The sequence below is a fragment of the Theropithecus gelada genome, chromosome 3 (genome assembly GCF_003255815.1).
Source record: "Theropithecus gelada isolate Dixy chromosome 3, Tgel_1.0, whole genome shotgun sequence".
In the NCBI taxonomy this organism is placed as follows: domain Eukaryota; kingdom Metazoa; phylum Chordata; class Mammalia; order Primates; family Cercopithecidae; genus Theropithecus; species Theropithecus gelada.
This window is the reverse complement of record NC_037670.1, coordinates 160,090,949-160,113,981: the sequence shown is the minus strand read 5'-3', so window position 1 is coordinate 160,113,981 and position 23,033 is coordinate 160,090,949. Positions and strand designations below refer to the sequence as shown.

Here is a 23,033-nt window from a genome sequence, read left to right as displayed (position 1 = left end):
ATGGTAAAAAGCATGAGCTCTGGAGCCAAACTGACTAGGTTGAAATCCCAGTTCCCACATTTGCTAGGGAAAGCCAGTGTAACTTCTTTGTATTTCAGCTTCTTTATTTTTTAAATGAAAATAATAAGATCTAACATATTTTTGAATAGATTGAATGCATTAATATATGCGATGTGCTTTTAAAAGAGCCAAATACATAGTAAGCACTCAATAAATAATAATTAGTGGTAATAATAACAAGTAAAATGTATTGACCACTATGTATCAGGCACTATAGTAAGTGCTTTTAAAACTATTATGGGGAAGGAGGAGGGGCGATGGACAAAAAAGTATTTTAAAGTTGGGGATGTTAAAGATGTTAAAATGATAGAAAGATCATTTCACTTACAAAAGACCCTGCAGTGAAACACAGTTATACTGAGAATCTCTCTGTACTTTAGTCTGTTTTTACTTACAATACACTCTCGTTTAAATGATTCATTGAAAACACCACTTCAGATACAGAGAGAGAATCTTACAGGGAAAAATGACCTCAGAGATCATCTATTTCAAATTCTCAGTTTACAAAAGATGAAAACATCAAAACTGTTTGCAAGACATGAAGACTTTTAAGTATATACCAGGAAAGGGGGCATAGGTGTCAAGCTGCTTAACTCCTTCTTCCAGTAAACTGAGAGCAAGCTCCAACATTGGTGACTCATTCAGCAGATGATACATCAGACTAAATCCAGGTGGCTTATAGGCTATGATTTCTTCTCCTAAATAGAACATAACATTTTCCAAGAGATGATGGGTTAGTATTTTTGTCACACCCTTGATTTATATGAAATGTATGACACTTATAAATTAGATGGCATCTAAATAGATAAAGGCAAGTTTCAATTTAGAAACACAACAGTAATTCTCCTAAGGGCGAATCTGCATGAAGCAGGCAGTCAACTATTCTGTTAACTCATTAAAGAAACTGTAATGCAGTGTTCTTGATCTTCCATTCAATAATTTTTTCTCTTGAACAGAAAAATTAAAATGATCAAAACAATGAAACAAAAGATTAAATTCTAATTTAAAAGTATAATTTTAAATTTATGTATCACATAGTCATAATTTATAAATTATAAATAATTGATACCTTATTTGAAAGTGACAGAATTAAATTACCTTGTAGTTCCACAAACTGGTCTACAAAATCTTCAAGCTGAGGCTCATAATCTCTGAGCAATTTATAAAACACCTCCAAAACCACCTCAGCAACTTCCCACTATAGAAAGATACAAATATGTCAACAACAATAAAACAGACCAAGGTGGTGGCCTTGCAAGGCTTTTCCCTCTTTCCCCTTCTTTTGCCAGTAAATGAGTGAAGTTTCTTATCTACTTTATTCACTTAGGCTAAGCAATATAGAAATCCCAATTCATGTTGCTTTATTTTGCTAAAAGATAATGAATTGGCTCATTTTCAAGGTAAAATATTTTTAATTCATTATTCTTAAAGATATATTTTTATAGGAGATGTTTGGAATTCATTAATACATTGACAACATTTAGTATCTAGTCATATTCAATTTATAATTAAACATCAAATTTGGACACTTTTCAAGTGCCAAATATTTCACATTTTCTCTAAGATGCTCGGCTGCATGGAATCTGAGAAATCATCTCATCTAAACTCCTTATAAGTGAAGCAAGTGAAGCTCAAAGCAGTGAATGAATTCCCCAAGACCATAAAGTCTGGCAGCAAACAGGCTGAAAGTCGAGCCCAGGCCTTCTCGTTCTTAGACCAGGGTTCCATCCATGGCTATAGTCAAAGAAGGTAAGAAGACACAATCACTGGTAGGCTTGCCCCAAATAATCCCATTATCGCCGTCTTGTTCAAAATGTATTTAAAAGCTATGTACCAGTAAAGAAAAATACCTATGCCAAAAAAATTATATACAACCGCATAGCCAGTAAAATTAAAACTTTGCTTAAAAACTCCACTACATAGAATTTTAATAAGACTGTGCTGGTCATTGTAGACAGGGTGGTTTTTTGAATTACTATTTTAAAATTATTATTTCCACTGCACATTAATTGTATCAAGGCTGAGTTAGAAAATGGGACTATAAAGTGACTTTTTCATTATTTTTATATTATTCACTGTTTTGCACTTTCCAAAATGTTCAAAAAAATTTATTTAAATAAAAAAGGCATATTACCACATAATAATGGATTTAGGACTGGTAAACATACTGATTGCCTCTAACACCTTGTTATTTATCTCAATCCAAAGCACTGTTTGTGTGAGCAGCTAGTGTCCTAAAATAGTCATATAAATTAGATCTTAAGAACACTTTCAAGTAAAACAAATTCACAACATTGAGGGAAAATTTTTTAGAGTAAGTAGGGGTGGAACTGAAATGAATGGCAGCTAGGGAAAAGCAGCAACACTTGAAGTCTGGCTCTGCATGGGTGAAAAGTGATGGCATCTGGAGAGAATATGGCTGACTAATGCTCTAAACACTCAGATCACAATGATCTTTTTAAGAAAAAGCATATAAGACATTTAAAACAACTGTAAAAAAAGTACCAGAACATTTTGATGAAATGAGTGCTGTAATTATCAGCACTCATTATTCATCTGAAATGACTTTATTCATGAGGCATGGTTGCTGTGATTGTTTTCTTCCCATCAGGAAATATATGTCAATAAGGTAGTTCTAGAGCTTAAGTAAAATTTATACTCCATCTCAGTGTTCATTTTTACAACCTGGCAAGCCAAAATGCTAATGCAATTGACAAAAAAAAGAACTTCAATTATTTGTGTCTAAATATCAAAAACAAGCTATATCCAATGACAGGTCAGTGAATAAACTATGCTAGATACAAGTAATAGGTTTTATGCAGTCACTAAAAAGACTATTTTCTTTTTTTTTTTTTTTTGAGACAGAGTCTTGCTCTGTCACCCAGGCTGGAATGCAGTGGTGTGGTCTCGGCTCACTGCCAGCTCCGCATCCCGGGTTCACGCCGTTCTCCTGCCTCAGTTTCCTGAGTAGCTGAGACTACAGGTGCCCGCCACCAGGCCCGGCTAATTTTTTTGTATTTTTAGTAGAGACAGGGTTTCACCGTGTTAGCCAGGATGGTATTGATCTCCTGACCTTGTGATCCACCCGCCTTGGCCTCCCAAAGTGCTGGGATTACAGGTGTGAGCCACCACACCCAGCCTAAAAAGACTATTTTCAAAGAATATCCTAGGATATGAAAAAAAATCCCCACGATGCTAAGTGGACAAAAAAGAAACACAAAGTAATATAACTAATTATCTCAAATGTTAATTAAGTGTACAGGCATAAAAAAAAGACTAAAAGTAGTTATTCTTCCCTTGGCAACAAAATTAAGGATGGTATCATTTCTTCATATACATATATACACACACACACACACATATATACACACACACATACATATAAATATATATATATATATTTTTTTTCAGATGGAGTCTCGCTCTGCCGCCCAGGCTGGAGTGCAGTGGCGTGATCTCGGCTCACTGCAACCTCTGCCTCCCTGGTTCAAGCAATTATCCTGCCTCAGCCTCCCAAGTGGCTGGGATTACAGCTGTGCGCCACCATGCCTAGCTAATTTTTGTATTTTTGTAGAGACAGCATTTCACCAGTTTGGTCAGGCTGGTCTGGAACTCCTGACCTCAAGTGATCTACCCATCTCGGTCTCTCAAAGTGCTGGAATTACAGGCGTAAGCCACTGTACCTTGCCTTTTTCTTATATTTTTTGTATTTTCCTAATTTCTCCAAATTTGCATTAACTAAATTATGTTTATCATCATTAATACAACACAAAAAAACCCAACAGGGTCAAAAACAGCCAACTACCAAAATAAAGCAGAAATGTTCCTATAAGATACAACCAAGAGTATTATTTAAGGTTAATAAACAGTATTATAGACTAACGTGAATTACATCAGAACCTAGAAGAGTCTCTTACATAGCTTAGTGGTTATGAGCTTGGATCTGGAATCAGAGTCCTAGGTTCAAATCCTGGTCCTGGACCTTAGGCAAGTTCCTTAACCTTGCTAAGCCTCCATCTGTAAAATGGGAATATTAAATAGTACCTGCCTCATGGTAATATTGGAATTATATAAAATGATATATATAAGCTCACTGGTTAGTGTCTTGCAACTAGAGCAAATGTGTCATAAAGATCAGTGCTCTCTCAGCCTCTATCCATGGCAGACATGCCTAATGGATTACAATACTCCTTCCCCCTAAGCCAATACTCCACAATCCAGTGCCACTAATCAATAGAAACTGGTGTGCAAGTTTAAACTTATTTCAATCCCTAACCTAAACCATTCCAATTAGCAGTAGTAGTGTGTTTCCAACAAATGTGACATTTTTTGTTCCATTTCAGTCAAAAAGGATCTGAATATGAACTCCTATCGATTAGATTAATGATGACTAATGTCAGTGCCTGGGTTTTCATGATCAAATTTATTTTTTAGTGCACATAAACTAATCAGACCATAGATATTTCAAAATAAAGACTGTGAATTTTACCCCCTTTCAAAAGCTAACATGAATTTAGCACTGTATACTTTTGATAAAAGAAAAGCAGGAAATGCATAAGGAGATGAAAGTTTTTCTCTGAACATAACCTTTTCAGCTGCTCTCCGGTAAGCTCTCGTACGGAATCGTAGAAACACAGAGTCTCTAAGGAACTGCAAATAAGGGTCAAAGCCAGGGGGCCGCAGTCCAGCACCCAAATTAGAAGGAAATGAGCTCTCCACCAGGGTACTAATGAGCTGGCAAAAGGCCCGAGTCAACGGGTATTCTTCACACCGGGATTCTATTTCATTTAGTTCAACCTTCCAAATAAAAAGAAAGAAAACTTGGTAATAAAAACTATTAGCTATGAAGTGCAAAGTATTATGCAGACATTAACTTATTAATAGTGCTAACTCACACCAAAAGACATAACAGATATTTCTGTTTTTCATTTAGAGGAAAAGATAAAAAAGTATTACATGAATCCAGATGAGTCAGATGGAAGAACTCCAAATTCCCACTTATTGTCCCCAAACTTGAATTAAAAACAGAAATCTTTAAAGTTTCTTTTAAAAGAGAGGGAGAATTAGAGAGAAAAGAAAACAATTCTCATTTCAGGTTGACTCAAGTAATCTAATTAAATTGAGTTAAAATCAAGAACTTTCCATTTGGATGGCTGCCATGTAACATCCTTTTCTAACTCTGAAACACTAAATATTTTGGTTCCTTTTATTAAAAGTTTCATCTCTATTTCAACACTGATTAGAAAACCCTTCAAATAAAAATACATTAAATTTGAAAATTATGGAAACATAAAAGGGTAAGAATGATTCATAGACTTCTTATCATTACATGCATGAATGAATTAGCATTTAAACTAAAAGGAAAACTTTACCTCAATACCAATAGCTTGCCTCTGGCTTGGAATCCTCACGGTCTGCAGTATCTTAAAATAGTAAGAAGTAGATGTCAGAAGCACTCCTTATTCATCAATGAATATTAGTGGCTTTGCAATATAATAGTCACATATCCCACTGGACCCACAGATCTCACAACGTCCATCAAAAAGACAATCAATTAGTCCCTGGATGGACTTTCGTTAGCAGTTCTGTCAGGTTGCGATAGAACTTTTGACTGCCTGGGGTTCTAAAAATTGGTAGTTTCTAAGAGCACACAAGACATTTTTTCAGCAAATTTCCTCTCAGATATTCTAGGAAATGAACCTTTAAAAAGGATTTATGGGATGAAATCTCACCAGTGTTCAAGATACTGGACTGTTAACTAATCCTACTGATGGCACAAAAAACCCAAAAAGTAAACTTCTTTTTCTCTTTCCTTTTTTTTTTTCTTTTGAGACAGAGTCTCGCTCTGTTGGCCAGGCTGGAGTACAGTGGCATGATCTCAGCTCACTGCAACCGCCGTCTCCTGGGCTCAAGCAATTCTCCTGCCTCAGCTTCCCAAGTAGCTGGGACTACAGGCATGTGTCACCATACCCAGTTAATTTTTTTTTTTTTGTACTTTTAGTAGAGACAAGGTTTCACCATGTTGGCCAGGCTGGTCTCAAACTTCTGACCTCAGGTGATCCGCCCGCCTTGGCCTCCCAAAGTGCTGGGATTACAGGTGTGAGTCACTGCGCCCAGCCAATAAACTTCTTAAGAACGGGTTTGTTAAAGGAGGCTGAAGTTTTGACTTAAGATGTTCTGTCCAGACCTTGATATGGGCCTAAGTAGTTTATGGTATAATAAATAATGCTGCTGTCATGGATACTTTACTTTCTTGCAAATCAAAAGTATACTAATCAGGTAGAATCCTTTAAAAACAATAGTGTTGCTCTAAGGATACAAATGTCTAAACCCAATCACATTTGATTTCAGGTGTAAAGAAGCACTAAGCCTGTAAGACACTAGTAAGTATTGGTACACTCAGGAATCAAAAGGTGAAGTATCAATAGTAAGCCAAAAGTTACTTAGCCTCTCAGCAAACCCCAACTCCGTTAATTATTATGTTAACTAAGTATCAATAACATCTTCAGGATACATATGTTAGAAAATAATCTAGAGTACTTCACTGCTTCAAAATGGTTGCTTCCGGCTGGGCATGGTGGCTCATGCCTGTAATCCCAGCACTTTGGGAGGCCGAGGCAGGCAGATCATCTGAGGTCGGGAGTTCAAGACCAGCCTAACCAACATGGAGAAACCCCGACTCTACTAAAAATACAAAATTAGCCAGGTGTGGTGGTGCATGCCTGTAATCCCAGCTACTCGGGAGGCTGAGGCAGGAGAATCGCTTGAACCCAGAAGGCGGAGGTTGCAGTGAGCCGAGATCACACCATTGCACTCCAGCCTGGGCAACAAGAGCAAAACTGCATCTTAAAAAAAAATTTTTGCTTCTATGAATAATGAGTTAGAATCCCAGACTCTCTTAAGTTGTATTACTTCCAAGACAGATATAATCCCACCTAACCATTTTCCTAGAGATACGTCTATAAAGCGCATCCATATTTTCCTTTTTTATTTTATCACATATAAAATAATTATACCTGATAGAAAATTTTTAACGGAGCTTATCTTTAGAGAAAAGAATGTTAATAATTTTGAAGTTAAGGAGACTTCAAACATTATATCATCCATTTACTTCCCCACATCAGCATAGGTACATTCCCTCAGGGTACGGAAGTCAAAAAATCAAACTGTAACATTCCCTTTCTGCCCAAAGTTAAGATTATGGTCCTGAAAATAAACCTTCATAAACACCAATAAAAAGTATTCTAAACGCTGTTAAAATTTCTCTGCAGGCTAGGTGTGGTGGTTCACACCTGTAATCCCAGCACTTTGGGAGGCCAAGGAGGGCAGATCACTTGAAGCCAGGAGTTCAAGACCGGCCTGGACAACATGACAAAACCCCATCTCTACTAAAAATACAAAAATTAGCAGGGCATGGTAGCACAAGCCTGTAATCCCAGCTACTTAGGAGGCTGAGGCACAAGAATCACTTGAATCCGGGAGGTGGAGGCTGCAGTGAGCTGAGATCACACAACTGCACTCACTACATCCTTGCCAACAGAGTGAGACCCTGTCTTAAAAAAAAAAAAAAAAAATTATGTGCAAACTTGACGGTTACACCTGCCCTTTAATGGAAAAACAACCCCAGTGACCATGTAGCTATATAGAGATACTTCACTCTTCTGGTATAGGGCAGGAAAGAGCAGATAAGAAAAACAAACATTCCCCACATTTAATGAGTGCAGGTGACTCGTGAGGGCTTACATCAGCCTGGTTTAAAGACAGAGTGGTGGAATTCTGTCCATCTAGTAATATCTTATAGACATTGAAAAATAAGGTCTTCAGAGAGGTACAGTACATGAAGAACCAATCTCTGGTAATCTAGTGAAGTTATCAACCAATCTAAGAAAAAAACCCAAGTCTATTAGTTTCTATTGCTATGCTCAGTCCCTAAACCGTAACTCTAGTGGGGATGTTCATGATGTACTATAAATTCCAATCGAATGCTCTTGCTTCTACAGTATTATCAAGCCCAACTTTCCACATTGGGATAATATAAATATGGGACTTCAGAGCCCTACCTGAGTGTATTCCAATGACTGCCAGAGGGAAGCAGCAATTTCAGGAGATTTTCCAAAAGCTGCGAGTGTCTTCAGTAGCTCAGCTTTTAGGACAGGGGGAATACTGCATTGGAGGAGTCCCAGAATCACCACAACAGGGGTCCACTGAGGATGTTCACAGAGTGCCAAGCGAGCATTTTCACTCTAAGAATTGACACAAAAAGAACAAGACTTTCCATTTTTAAAAGTTAAGAAAATGACCAGCAATCATCTAAATTGCTATCATTTATACTGAGTCCTCATAGGTTTAATATATACTAAAACAAAAATAAGCCTATCATTTATGTTTGAAGTCTACCAACACATCAAATCAGGTCACTCATTCATTCAAAGTAAAAAACTGGAGGAGAAACAGACTTTGTAGAATTACTTTTGCAGTTCCAAGTATGAGAAATAATACAAACAAAGATAAATGGTCTGCAAGGGTTGGATAAATCTTACCTAGGCGTCTTAAATCCTTTCTGGAACAATATATTATACTGCAATATAAAGTATGAATGAAAAAAAATCTTGTCCTTTTCTCGAAAATATGGAGATATACAGTACCAAGTATCATAACTTTTTTTCATTTTTCGTTGATATGTAATAACTATATATATTTACAGGGTACAGAGTCATATTTTGATACATGTATACAATATGTAATGATCAAATCAAGGTAATTAGGATATCCATCATCTAACATTTCTCATTTCTTTGTGTTGGGAACATTCAAAATCCTCTCTTCTGGCTTTTGAACATATACAATGAATTACTGCTAGTTATATTCACCCTATAGTGCTATAGAACACTAGAACTTTCTTCTTCTCTATGTGTTACTTTGTATGTTAACTAACCTTTCCCTATCCTCCCCTCTCATCTCCATTTTAATTCAGTGAGAAATAGTTAATAACTGACATTTTGATGCCTAATAATGTTAAGTACTATTAGAAAAGCCAAAAACTTAGAAGTTCCCATTCCTACCCTTCAGAGAGAATGTCAGACTATTCTAGTTAACAATAGACATAACTAAAAGATATTTCCAAGTTGGGAAATTACATACAGTCATGAAAATAATGTTTTTTACAAAGATCAATTTGGTAGTGGCAGGTAAAATGGTTTGGCATAAGGAGAGGAAAAATAATTCAGTAAATAACTTTTAATTACAATATTCTTTATGTATACACACATAAATGCACACATACACCTCTACACCTATGCTGGAAACCTAGAAGCATATGCATCCAACAACCAGTTCTAATTTGCCCTTATGACTATTTTCTTTCAGGCTCAGGCTATTATTTTTATACTAAGATTATGCCAATGAGCAGGGCTACCATAACTTACACCCTCTAGAGATCAAAAAACAAAAAACTTAAGGGTAGAATGCTATATATCTATCTACATAGGCTAAGTTTATTACTCTTAAATTAAAAGAAAATGTTTGAGGCTCTTAAAATGCTACTGTGCTGTAATAAAAATAAAATTATGCTGGGGATGAGTTACCTACCCAAGTAATGATGGTAGATGTGAGCTGCAAAAAAGCAATCAATCCATCTTGCTCCTTCTGGGTGATGCCACGGGAAGGAAGGTGACGGTACTGAACGCTATCTGCACTTGGAAGATCCTTCCGAAGGTGTTCATGGTAAAGCATCAAGGAGTGAAAGAAATGTTCCCAGGAAACAGGACTGCCACCTGCTCCCTGAATATTCTCAACTATAAAGAAAAACAGCACAGAATTTTCTTTAAAAAACATCTAAGCATTTGCTGGGAAATGGAGAGAAAATTAATTTAAAACAATAAACTTTTTTGAGACAGGTTCTCACTCTGTCACCCAGGCTGGAGTGCAGTGGGGCAATGTCGGCTCACTGCAACCTCTACTCCCCAGGTTCAAGCAATTCTCCTATCTCAACCTCCCAAGTAGCTGAGATTACAAGTGTGCACCACAACGCCCTGGTAATTTTTGTCTTTTTGGTAAAGACAGGGTTTCACCATGTTGGTCAGGCTGGTCTCGAACTCCCGACCTCAAGCGATCTGCCTGCCTTGGCCTCCCAAAGTGCTGGGATTACAGGCATGAGCCACTGCACCCAGCCTAAAACCATAAACTTTGTTTGCCTTTGTCTTAGCACAAAGGCAATCTTTGTCCTGAAGTAGTGTGCTGAAAATGGGTTAGAATCCCTCTGTGAGCTAGAACTCTGGATTAATTTTTCCTCTGGATTAACTTTTACTCAAGAAAGGGGCTACTGCCCATGTAAATGAAAGGTAATTTACTTTGGATGTCAGTTACCTACTTCACATCCAGGAGAGTTCTCTGTGCTCTCATGTAACTAACTGTACAGGGCTGCTTTTTCCCACAGAGTAATTCGCAAATGTTGAGCTTGAATTCCCAAAGAAAGAGGTAACTACAGTCTTAATTTGTGAATTACACTACTCCATTGCCTCCCAGGCATCAGAAGCAAAAGCAAAGCACACAAGACTGGCAGGCTTGACAAAGTAGTCGTAACACTGGATTTGGAGCAAAGCCAATTTCAGCTCCCATCACGGCTCCCCAAATAGCTGTGATGTTGGGTAAATTCCTTAACTTCTCTAAACCTCAGTTTCTTCACATGTAAAGATAAAAATATCTACCTAACAAAGCAGACGCTTAATTTCTTTTCCCTTTTACAGTGTTTTTGGTCTAACCAAACCAGTCTGATAATCAAATAAGAAAATTGGGAGAGGGTCAAGAGACAAATTCTAAGTACTTAAATTAAGAAAAACAAAATACAAAGATAAATTAATCAAACTTATAAGGCAAGGGCATATGCTTTCTTTGTGGACCAGATGTGTTACGGAAAATTTTCATACATTAATTCTGATTTGTCAAAATGAACTGTATTTTATAAAGGAGAATGGCGAAACTCCCCAATCTGTGAGACCATAATCCAGCATCACTATGCATAAAGCTGTATGCGTGCTTCTTTCACCCTATTGTTATGAAAATAATTTATATCTCTGGTAGAATCTAGTTCAAATACCAATCTTCTTAATAGGTACTGGGATACTGAACTTAAGAGTATAACAACAAACTTTAACAACATCTACATATTCCTTACCATGACTACTACCATTGACTTTGAGTAGGCTGAAACAGTAGTGGGCACACTGAGGCCCATTGGCCAATCCCTGGAGCATTTTCAAATAAGGAATATAAATAGTTGGAGGCAACAGGTCACCCATTTGCCTAACAAACTTTGACAAGACAACCTGAAAAAGAGAGAAACAAATGGTTTATATAATGTATAGCTTAACTTTAAGGCAACACGGACTAGCTAATAAAGACTACATATAAACTAAAAGTAGTGCTCTAACTTAACCCTCACAACAAATTTAACTGATATTCTATTTATGAAAAATTGTTTCAGCTTGCCGTTAGCAATTTAATGCAATTATAAAATAATATCTTTATGAAATAAAAGTACATTTTAAAAAAAGTGCCTCAATGTCACAAAATATAAGACCACTCAGATTTTTAAAATATAAGGCACGTGACATTTACTCATCCAAAACCAACTGGCAATTCAAAGGTACACTTAAAATCTAGAGTTCCTATATCCCAGCCAAATTAGTATGAAGACCTAAGAACTTGAAATCATTTTTGATAGTAACTTAAGTATATTCTCTTCTGTGGTCCCACCAATGCCACGTTCCCATACTCCTGTTCTTTAAGTCCACTTCCTAATTTTCCCTTTTTTCTTCCTTATACCTTAAACCTATTATCAACAACTAACAATATTATTCAAACTCACTAGTTGGAACTGAGAACTGAAAATACTACTGATGTCTGGAAATCACTGTTAAATCAGCTAGGTTAAACAATGGTTTGGCCAGGTGCACTGGCTCCTGCCTGTAATCCCAGCACTTTGGGAGGCCGAGGTGGGCAGATCACGAGGTCAAGAAATCAAGACTATCCTGGCCATCATGGTGAAAACCCGTCTCTACTTAAAATACAAAAATTAGCTGGGCGTGGTGGCATGCACCTGTAGTCCCAGCTACTTGGGAGGCTGAAGCAGGAGAATCACTTGAACCCGAAGGCAGAGGTTGCAGTGAGTCAAGATCGCGCCACTGCACTCCAGCCTGGGCGACAAAGTGGGACTCCGTCTCAAAATAAATAAATAAATAAATAATAATAATAATATAGTAGATGAAGCAAACATCATAAGATGGTAACTTAAAATGTGAAATTAAAATATGTGGCATCGCTTATAATAATCCCCTCTTTCACATTTCAAATTTTTCGTAACAGCAAGCTTTCTTAAAAACTTCAAAAATTTTTTAATAAATCCTTCTCCAAAACATTCTTTTTCTTTTGAGACAGGATCTTACTTTGTCATCCAGGCTGGAATGTAGTAGCACAATCATCACAGCTCACTGCAGCCCAAATGATCCTCCCACCTCAGCCTCCAGTGCAGATGGGGCCATAGGCACGTACCACAATGCCTGGCTAATTTTTAGAATATTTTTTATAGAGACAGGGTTTCGCCATGTTGCTCAGACTAGTCTAAAACTCCTGAGCACAAGCAATCTGCCTACCTTGGCCTCCCAAAGTGCAAGGATTACAGGTGTGAAGCACCGGGCCCAGCTCAAAACGTATTTTTTAAATGGGAAAAACAGTGAAACAATACAGTTTAAAAAGTGGCATCTGGGCCAGGCGCGGTGGCTCATGCCTGTAATCCCAGCACTTTGGGAGGCCGAGGTGGGTGGATCACCTAAGGTAGGGAGTTCGAGACCAGCCTGACCAACATAGAGAAACCCCATCTCTACTAAAAATACAAAATTAGCCTGGCATGGTGGCGCATGCCTATAATCCCAGCTACTCGGGAGGCTGAAGCAGAAGAATTGCTTCAATCCAGGAGGCAGAGGAGGTTGCGGTGAGCCAAGATTGTGTCATTGCACTCCAGCCTGGACAATAAGAGCAAAACTCCATCTCAAAACAAACAAACAAAAAAAGGCATCTGATCTGTAGTCCAGAAAAAATAAAAAATATATGGCATAAAAACTTCTAGAACAGAAATCCCCCAAAATGAACACTTACATGGATGGCAATCTCCCTCCAACACTTTTTTTTTTTTTTTTTTTTAAAAGAGACAGGGTCTCACTCTGTTGCCTAGGCTGGAGTGCAGTAGTGTAACCATATCTCACTGTAACCTCAAACCCCAGGGCTCCTGCCTCAACCTGAGCAGCTAGGACTACAGGCTCATGACACCACACTGAGCTAGTGTTTTTTGTAGGGATGGGGTGTCGTTATGTTGCCCAGGCAGCTCTCAAATTTTGGCTTCAAGCGATCCTCCCACCTCAGCTTCCCAAAGCACTGGGATTGCAGGTGTGAGCTACTGCATAGCAATTCATTTTATTTGCCTCTGCACATCATACTAAAGTTAATACAGAATGAACTTTAGCCTATATTATCTACAGACTCATAGGCATTTGGCCATCAATTAAAATGTTTAAGACTTCTCCTTTAATACTTATACCTCTCCTATCCCCCCAAACTTGAAAAGATTGTCATGCCTATGGAGAACTAAAATACTAATAAAATTCAAGTGGAGCACAGTGGCTCATGCCTGTAATCCCATTGCTTTGGGAGGGCTGACTGAAGCCAGGAGTTCTACACCAGCCTGGTCATCATAGCAAGACCCTGTCTTTTAAAAATAAATAAATAATAAAGAGACTGGATGCCTTTCTGCCTCTAATAATTCAACATATATCTAGTATCCAATAAAGGACTGACTACATAAACTTCAAAATCAACAGAACTTAAATTTTAAGAGTTTCAAATTTTCTTTTATAAAAGAGAAAAGTAGGCTGGGCACAGTAGCTCATGCCTGTAAATCCAGCACTTTGAGAGGCCGAGGCAGATGGATCACTTGAGCTCAGGAGTTACAAACCAGCCTGGGTATCATGGCAAAACCCCATCTCTACAAAAGATACAAAAATTAGCTGGGTGTGGTGGTGGATGCCTGTAGTCCCAACTACTCTGGGGGCTGAGGCAGGAGGATCACTTTCACCTGGGAGGTCAAAGTTAAAGTGAGCTGAGATTGCATCACTGCACTCCAGCCTAGGTGACAGAGTGACACTGTGTCTCAAAATAAATAAATAAATACATACATAAAATTTTAAAAAGTGTAAATCTCTAAAGGTTACACTAGTGATCATTTGTGTTAATAGCAATAAAATCAGGATGTAACATCTTTCATGTTTTCAAGACTCTCTATCACAGTACCAGAGTATAAAAGAGGAAAACCTAAAGTCTTACCTGGCGTTGAGGGGGCCGCTGATGAGCCACCCCTAGATAAGAACCCATGATAGTCGGAGTCTGAAGAGGCTCTGTGGGACACCAATATTCTAGAGCAAGCTCCAGATGAAAAGGGTTCTTTTTATATAGCTCGCCAATCTGCAAAGAGTAAGCAAAGACTGTAGGGAAATGTCTACGACTCAAAAATTACTTTCAATAAAAAAGGACATTTAAAGTATTAGACCTGAAATTTTCCAAAGTTAGGGGAAAAAATAATGAAAGGAGGGAAAGAGGACAAGCTTTCTAATAGAATGGCTTACCAATAGCATTAAGTGTTCCAGGTCCCTTCTAAGTGAAATGGGGGGTTCATTACCCATCTGCATACTCATGTGAATCATTCGAGCATCTTCATCTGCCCGATTCCTCAGCTGTTTCACCTATTAAATTTATTAGATATAGTTTTAATATGTAAATGTATCGTACATACTAATAACAATGAAATCAGGCAACTGTCTTAAAGTGATCACATACAAGAAATATATTGTTTAAATATCTATTCCACTTTAGGTGACATGAAGAAACATGCCAGGAATCTTATTTGCAATATTACTATCCATAATTTATAATATCTTAAAACTTCAATGCATTTTCCACTACAGAAAAGTTGAACTTAACTGTAGTGTTTCTCGATGGGGACATTACTGACATATGGGCACAACATTTCTTCACTGGGCTGGATTATCCTGAATATTCCAGGACATTTAGCAACCCTGGAACTACCTACCAACTATCAATAACAACACCAGAGTCATCATAACAAGCAAAACTGGCTCCACTCATTTCCCAAACACACTCTGAAGAACATTATACCTCAGTTGAGAGTCACTGCTTCACAACATTTATGTGAACTAAATGCCAACAAAAATAAGAAACAAATTCTGTTAAAAAAAAAAAACATAGCTAGACAAATCCACAATTATTGTTGGAAATACCAACACTCCTCTGTCAATATTCAATAGAACAAGTACACAGAAAATCAGTAAGGATATGGAAAACTTGAAAAACAGCAAACCAATTTGACTTAATTGACACTTATACAACATTCCACCGAACAGCAGCAAAATATGTGTTCCTTTCAGGTGTACATAGAATATTTACCAAGATAGGCCATATTCTGAGCCATAAAACAAACCTAAACAAATTTAATACAACTGAAATTCTACAAGGTATGTTCTCTGAGCACAATGGAATTAAACTAGAAATCTGTGACAGAGATTTGAAAAAGTCTCCAAACAATTTGGAAATTAAACAACACACTTCTAAATAACCCGTCAATCAAAGGAGTCTCAAGGAAAATTAGAAAACATATTAAACTGAACAAAAAAAGAAACTGCAACATATCAAAATTTGTGTGGCATAGCTAAAGCAGTGATTGGAGGTAAATGTACAGCATTATTAAATGTTTATGTTAGAAAAAATAAAGATTTAAATCAATAACCTAAACTTCTATCTTAAAAAACAAAATTAAAGGAGCAAATTAAACCCAAGGCAAAGGGAAGAAAATAATAAACATAAGAGCAAAAATCAATAAAGGTGAAGCAAAATATAAGAAAATCAATGAAGCCAAAAGCTAATTCACTGGGAAGATCAATAAGATCAATAAACTTCCAGCAGGGTTAATTAAGAACCGGGGGAGAAGACACAAATTACCAATTTTAGGAATTAAAAAGAAAAATCACTATAGATCCTATAAAAATAAAAAGAATACAAGAATCTTAAGGGCAAATTTATGATAATCAATTTATACTTTTCAGGAGATATGGTATCAAAACTGCACAATATATTACAAGTATAGACCTTTTAGGGTGCTTTTAAAAAATACACATTTGAAGTAGGTGGTTTTATAATATAAACAAAAAAAAGATGTTTTTCTCCCTCATTTACTTCCCACCAACATTGGATGGCTTCTTTGGCACAAAACAGCACACAGACCATATACTATAACGAACTGTTTGAAATGACTCTAAGAATTGCTTTTCAGATGACAGTTATAGTTCAAGCCATCTACTCAAAAGTAGCCTTATTATTTTATCTGTATCCATGCTGAAGCCCTTTTATACACCGCAATTCAGAATCTAAACAATCGGGCCAGGTATGGTGGCTCACACCTGTAATCCCAGCATTTTGGGAGGCCGAGCTGGGCAGATCACCTGAGGTTGAGAGGTCAAGACCAGCCTGGCCAATACAGTAAAACCCCATTTCTAATAAAAATACAAAAAAGTAGCCAGGCGTGGTGGCGGATACCTGTAAACCCAGCTATTTGGGAGACTGTGGCAGGAGAATCGCTTACCCAGGAGGCGGAGATTGCAGTGAACCAAGATCACACCACTGCACGCAATAGAGCAAGACTCCGTCTCAAAAAAAAAAAAAAATCTAAACAATTATCTATAAAATGCAAATTTTCCACTGTGCCTCTTCCAAATCATGTATAAAAATATTAAATAAAGCAATCTTGGCACTAATCCTTAGGGTAGAATGGGGTTAGTAATTTTCTACCCACAGCAGCATTCTCATTTACTAATTACTTCCTCATTTATAAACCATTCAGTGTCAAATTATTTCTTTCTACTGACTTATCCCCAGTTAAGAGGACGTATTTCCACAGAATAGCAGCAAAATATGTCTTCCTTTCAGGTGTACATAGAACATTTACCAAGATAGGCCATATTCCGAGCCATAAAACAAACCTCAACAAATTTAGTACAACCGAAATTCTACAGGGTATGTTCTCATACCTTGTAGAGACTCATGACTTACTTCATGAGTCACAAACTGATTCACAAGATGTAATACAACTACTAGCAAATTTTAGTCTGTATTAAAAATTTTTATTAGTTTCTAAAACATAAAGCTAATCAGTTTTAAATTATTTTATAAAATTCTTCTACTATTTACTTATCCTCCATTATTACACTTACCTTCATTGGCATAAGTGCAAGGAAATCTGTGATGAGATTATGGACTCTGCGAATATAAAATTCTTCCTGATAAAAGTATTCTGATACCACTACAGATTCCGTGAGGAACAGGAAAACGTTGTCAGCAATTGCGAGTTCTGCCATTGCTTCATCTGCCTCTGTGAATTCTGCCAGAGCTAGAAATAGATTTTAAAACACAGTACATGGAGGAAAAGTCATTAACCCAGATTGTAATTATATCTCATAATACTCTGCTGATGGTTCAGACATCTTCCCAGCCTTCTAGCATGTGCTATGCACAAAATGAGACTATATATAACTGTAATTGACTCATAAACCCTAAAGAACTCATAAACCCCAAATAACAATATACTCTGAATGTATATTAGAAAAATACATACTGTTTGAAATAATAACATAACTAATGAAAATTATTTTAGAGATATGTGATGCAACACTGATGTAGTCAGGGAGCTATTATCCAAACATTCACATATTAAAATGATGTTAAGGCTTTAATCCCAATGAAACCTCATGGGTCATCTGAAAAGTCTTCAATCCAAGACCAAAACCTGAACATGAATGGTATACTAATTTGGTAACCAAGTAGCTGAAATTTAAAAACTAAATTTTAACTTGAATATAAACTTGTCTAACTAATTTTTTTATATTTTATTTGGAAAATATCCAATACATATCTAAAAATAAGTATAATAAACTCCACATACCCATCATTTGTTTCAATACTATCAATTTATGGACAATCTTACCTCATCTATATCTTCCCCCTCTCCACCCACACATATCTCATTAAAGCAAATTCCAGAAAATTTAACATTTTACCAGTAAGTATTTGCAGTGTACAACTCAAAAATATACCTAAGAAACAAGGCTGGGCGGGGTGGCTCACGCCTGTAATCCCAGCACTTTGGGAGGCTGAGGTGGGCGGATCACCTGAGATCGGGAGTTCAAGACCAGCCTGACGAACATGGAGAAACCTCATCTCTACTAAAAATACAAAAAATTAGCCAGGCGTGGTGGCACATGCCTGTAATCCCAGCAACTCAGAGGCTGAGGCAGGAGAATCACTTGAACCCAGGACCAGAGGCTGTGGTAAGCTGAGATCACACCATCATTGCACTCCAGCCTGGGCAACAAGAGCAAAACTCCACCTCAAAAAAAAAGAAAGAAAGGAAGAAAGGAAGAAAGGAAGAAAGAAAGAAAGAAAGGAAGGAAGAAGAGAAAGAAAGAAAGAAAGAAAGAAAGAAAGAGAAAAGAAAAAAGAAAGAGAAAAGAAAGAAAGAAAGCAAAAGTAAAAATTCACTACATACATACAACACCATTATCATACCTTTATTTTATTTTATTTTTTGAGACAGCGTCTCGCTCTGTCACGCAGGCTGGAGTGCAGTGGTACAATCTCAGCTCACTGCAACCTCTCCCTCCCAGTTCAGTTCAAGCAATTCTCAGGCCTCAGCCACCCAAGTAGCTGGGATTACAGGCATGCACCAACATGCCTGGCTAATTTTTGTATTTTTAGTAGAGACAGGGTTTCACCATGTTGACCAGGCTGGTCTTGAACTCCTGATCTCAAGTGATCCTCCCAAAGTGCTGTGATTACAGGCGTGAGCCACTGCGCCTGGCCATTATCATATCTTTAAAACTAATTCCTCAGCTGGGTGCAGTGGCTTGACCTAGAGTGACTTACCTGACTTACATTCAACTTTCTATTAAGAGTATGTCATAGGTTACGGTGTATCCTTCCATCAAGAAACATATTGCTGATTACTGCTTTTAAATTTTAAATATAGGCCGGGCGCGGTGGCTCAAGCCTGTAATCCCAGCACTTTGGGAGGCCGAGACGGGCGGATCACAAGGTCAGGAGATTGAGACCATCCTGGCTAACACGGTGAAACCCTGTCTCTACTAAAAAATACAAAAAAACTAGCCAGGCGAGGTGGCAGGCGCCTGTAGTCCCAGCTACCCAGGAGGCTGAGGCAGGAGAATGGCATAAACCCAGGAGGCGGAACTTGCAGTGAGCCGAGATCCGGCCACTGCACTCCAGCCTGGGAGACAGAGCGAGACTCTGTCTCAAACAACAAAAAAAGGTTTAAATATAAAATTGCCAGGTAATTGTGTGGCAATCTGGCTTTGAAAAATACTACACAGCTTATTCTGTTTGACTGTCACACAGACCAAATACATAGTCTGCTACCGAAAGTACATTTTCATTGCCTTGAAAAGGGCCAGAACAGATAAAAGCCAAGACAGTCTCAAACAGAGGAAAAAATATGATTTGTAGTTATTTATTTATTTATTATTATTATTTTTTAGAAGGAGTCTCGCTCTGTCGCGGAGGCTGGAGTGCAGTGGTGCGGTCTCGACTCACTGCAACCTCCGCCTCCCAGGTTCAAATGATTCTCTGCCTCAGCCTCCCGAGTAGCTGGGACTACAGGCGTGAGCCACCGGGGGCGCCTGGCCTGTTTTTTTAATGTTTTGTTTTGTATTTTGAAATAAAGTCTGCATATCACCCAGGTGTGGTAGCTCATGCCTGTACCCAACACTTTGGGAAGATAAGACAGGAGGATTGCTTGAGCCCAGGAGTTCAAGACCACCCTGGGCAACACAGTGAGACCTCATCTCTACAAAAAAATCAAAGAATTAGCTGTGGTCCCACCTACTTGGGAGGCTGTAGTGGAAGGATCACATGAGGCCTGGCGGTTGAGGCCAGTGAGCCACGGTCACACCACTGCACTCCAGCCTGGGCAGCAGGGTAAGACCCTATCTTAAACAACAAACAAAAACCTGCATATCTACCCATATTATACAAAATCCTTAAGAGTAAAATATTTTCTTAATTCTTTAGTATGACTAATAATAACGATTACTGAAATTACTATTAAATATTTTTAATAACAATAAATTCTTTCAAACCTTTACTTGAATTCAAAAACACTGGAATTAAAAGAGAATCAACTCAAAGATTACGTCCTTTTTTTTTTTGAAACAGTCTTACTGTGCTGCCTAGGCTGGAGTGCAGTGGCGCAATCTTGGCTCACTGCAACCTCTGTCTACCAGTTTCAGCGATCCTCCTGCCTCAGCCTCCTGAGAAGGTAGGATTACAAGCATGTGCCACCATACTCAGCTAATTTTTATATCTTTGGCACAGACAAGGTTTCGCCCTGTTGGCCAGGCTGGTCTTGAACTCCTGACCTCAAGTGATGCGACTACCTCAGCCTCCCAAAGCACTGAGATTACAGGTATAAGCCACTACACCCGGCCAAAAATTACTTCTCGAAGACCATTTAGGTAATAAGGCACCATTAATGAATTAATATAAATTGAGTTTCAATGCCTAAAAACATTATGCTAAAATTCTGTAAAGCTCAGTGAAATTACAAAGATGCTTGGTTTTTGTTTTTAGGTTTTTTTGAAATAGAGTTTCACTCTGTTGCCCAGGCTAACGTGCGGTGGCACGATCTCAGCTCACCGAAACCTCCGCCCCCTGGGTTTAAGCAATTCTCCTGCCTCAATCTCCCAGGTAGCTGGGATTACAGGCACACGCCACCATGCTTGGCTAATTTTTTTGTGTTTTTAGTGGAGACAGGGTTTTACCACATTGGCCAGGCTGGTCTTGAACTCCTGACCTCAAGTGATCTGCCCGCCTCAGCCTCCCAAAGTGCTGGAGTACAGGCATGAGTCACCACACCCAGCTGATGCTTGTTTTTTTAATTTTTTTTGCGATGTGATCTCACTCTGTAACGCGGGCTGGAGTGCAGTGGAGCAATTTCAGCTCACTACAGCGTCTGCCTCCTGGGGTCAAGTGATTCTCCCGCCTCAGCCTCCTGAGTAGCTGGGACTACAGCCAAGTGCATGTCACCACACTGGGTTAATTTCTAATTTTTTGTAGAGATGAGGTCTCACCATATTGCCCAGGTTTGTCATGAACTCCTGGGCTCAAGCAATCCTCCTACCTCGGCCTCCCAAAATGCTGGGATTAGAGGCATGAGGCACTGCGCCTGGCTTCATGCCTTTTATAAAATAATATAATAAACACATTTGATAGAAGTTTCAGAAATCTATGAAGAGAATAGAAACCAATTTTTCAAATTGGAGATCTGAGTTAAAACTTGTCCAGATTATTTCAAGAAGTGACCATTCTGCAAATAACACAAGCTATTCAATTTTTCTAACAATTTTTAAAATGCAAATTAACAGAAAAAATTTTATAGTTTAAAAGTTCCAACTATAATACCCCTAACTATTAAAGCTTATAAAAGGGTATGAGCATATAAAATCAAAGAGATTAAGTAGCCAAAGATCTGGGACTTGAAACTTGGGCTACAATTCCTAACCTATTTTTACTATTATTCTACAGCAAACTACAGCATATTCTATTAAACCTTTCAAAATTAGTGCAATGGTATTGGAAATTATAGCATAAGATTGTGACTATATTACATAATATTATAACTATCTATGTATAACTATATTATATAGCTAATATGAGATATTAACTATCACAGCCGGGCATGGTGGCTCGCGCCTGTAATTCCAGCACTTTGAGAGGCCAAGGCGGGCAGACTGCCTGAGCTCAGGAGTTAGAGATCAGCCTGTGCAACACAGTGAAACCCTATCTCTACTAAAATACAAAATATTAGCTGGGCGTGGCAGTGTGCGCCTATAGTCCCAGCTACTTGGGAGGCTGAGGCAGGAGAATTACTTGAACCTGGGAGGCAGAGGTTGCAGTGAGCTGAGATCATGCCACTGCACTCCAGCCTGGGCAACAGAGATTCCATCTCCAAAATAAAATTTAAAAAAAGATATTAACTATCACATAGCCACTTAAAAGGTTAAAGGGTAACTTTATGTCAGAAAAGTAGTGAAATAAGATTTATAAATGAAGAGGGTATGCATAGGTAAGAAATAGAATTTGCACAGGAATGTAAAAGTCTAATTAGCTATCAACATTTAGATATATAAATTGATAGATAGAAATTAAGTGGCCGAGGAAAGACTCCTAACACAAAAAAAGCTTTCTGCAAACACCTTGGGAATAGCATGACACTAGTGAAAACAAAATGTTCTGGAATTACATAATTGATAAGATACTAGAATCTGTTGATACTTTAGGATTAGAAAACTGACATAAATTATAAACTTGAATAAAGCCTTTCCAGATCTACCATAAAAAAGATACAGACGACGACAATTCTTTGAGCTTCGAGTTCCATGTACAGTCCTCATTCTGTTAGAATAACCCCTACTAATATGACAATTAAATAATGTAAATGTAAATAGCAGAATAATATATGCTACAGTGAGTTAATAGGTTGTTAAAAGTCAGTATTCTGGTCAGGCACGGTGGCTCACGCCTGTAAATCCAACACTATGGGAGGCCGAAGCAGGTAGATCACCTGAGCTCAGGAGCTTGAGACCAGTCTGGTCAACATAGTGAAACCCTGTTTCTACCAAAAAAACATAAGATTAGCCAGGCGTGGTGGCATGTGCCTGTAGCCCAGTTACTCAGAAAACTGAGGTAGGAGAATCACTTGAACTCAGTAGGCAGAGGCTGCAGTGAGCCGGGATTGAGCCACTTGTACTCCAGCCTGGGCCACAAAAAAGGGAAGTCGGGATTCCACA

At 38.0% G+C, this 23,033-nt stretch overlaps 1 protein-coding gene across 2 annotated transcripts in view; it reads right to left on the bottom strand.

The window, feature by feature from the left end:
* NUP205 (nucleoporin 205) overlaps window positions 1–23,033 on the bottom strand; it is a 92,732-nt gene that overhangs the window by 48,868 nt on the left and 20,831 nt on the right. For both annotated transcript variants that reach the window (XM_025379843.1, XM_025379842.1), the window contains exons 8-17: window positions 17,391–17,566; window positions 14,733–14,849; window positions 14,434–14,571; window positions 11,234–11,384; window positions 9,649–9,854; window positions 8,121–8,303; window positions 5,433–5,483; window positions 4,648–4,857; window positions 1,159–1,258; window positions 621–758 (exon numbers count right to left, since the gene is read on the bottom strand). In XM_025379843.1, coding sequence (XP_025235628.1) covers window positions 621–758; window positions 1,159–1,258; window positions 4,648–4,857; window positions 5,433–5,483; window positions 8,121–8,303; window positions 9,649–9,854; window positions 11,234–11,384; window positions 14,434–14,571; window positions 14,733–14,849; window positions 17,391–17,534 — 1,438 coding nt within the window. In that variant the 5' untranslated portion in view covers window positions 17,535–17,566. The remainder of the gene's footprint in view (window positions 1–620; window positions 759–1,158; window positions 1,259–4,647; window positions 4,858–5,432; window positions 5,484–8,120; window positions 8,304–9,648; window positions 9,855–11,233; window positions 11,385–14,433; window positions 14,572–14,732; window positions 14,850–17,390; window positions 17,567–23,033) is intronic.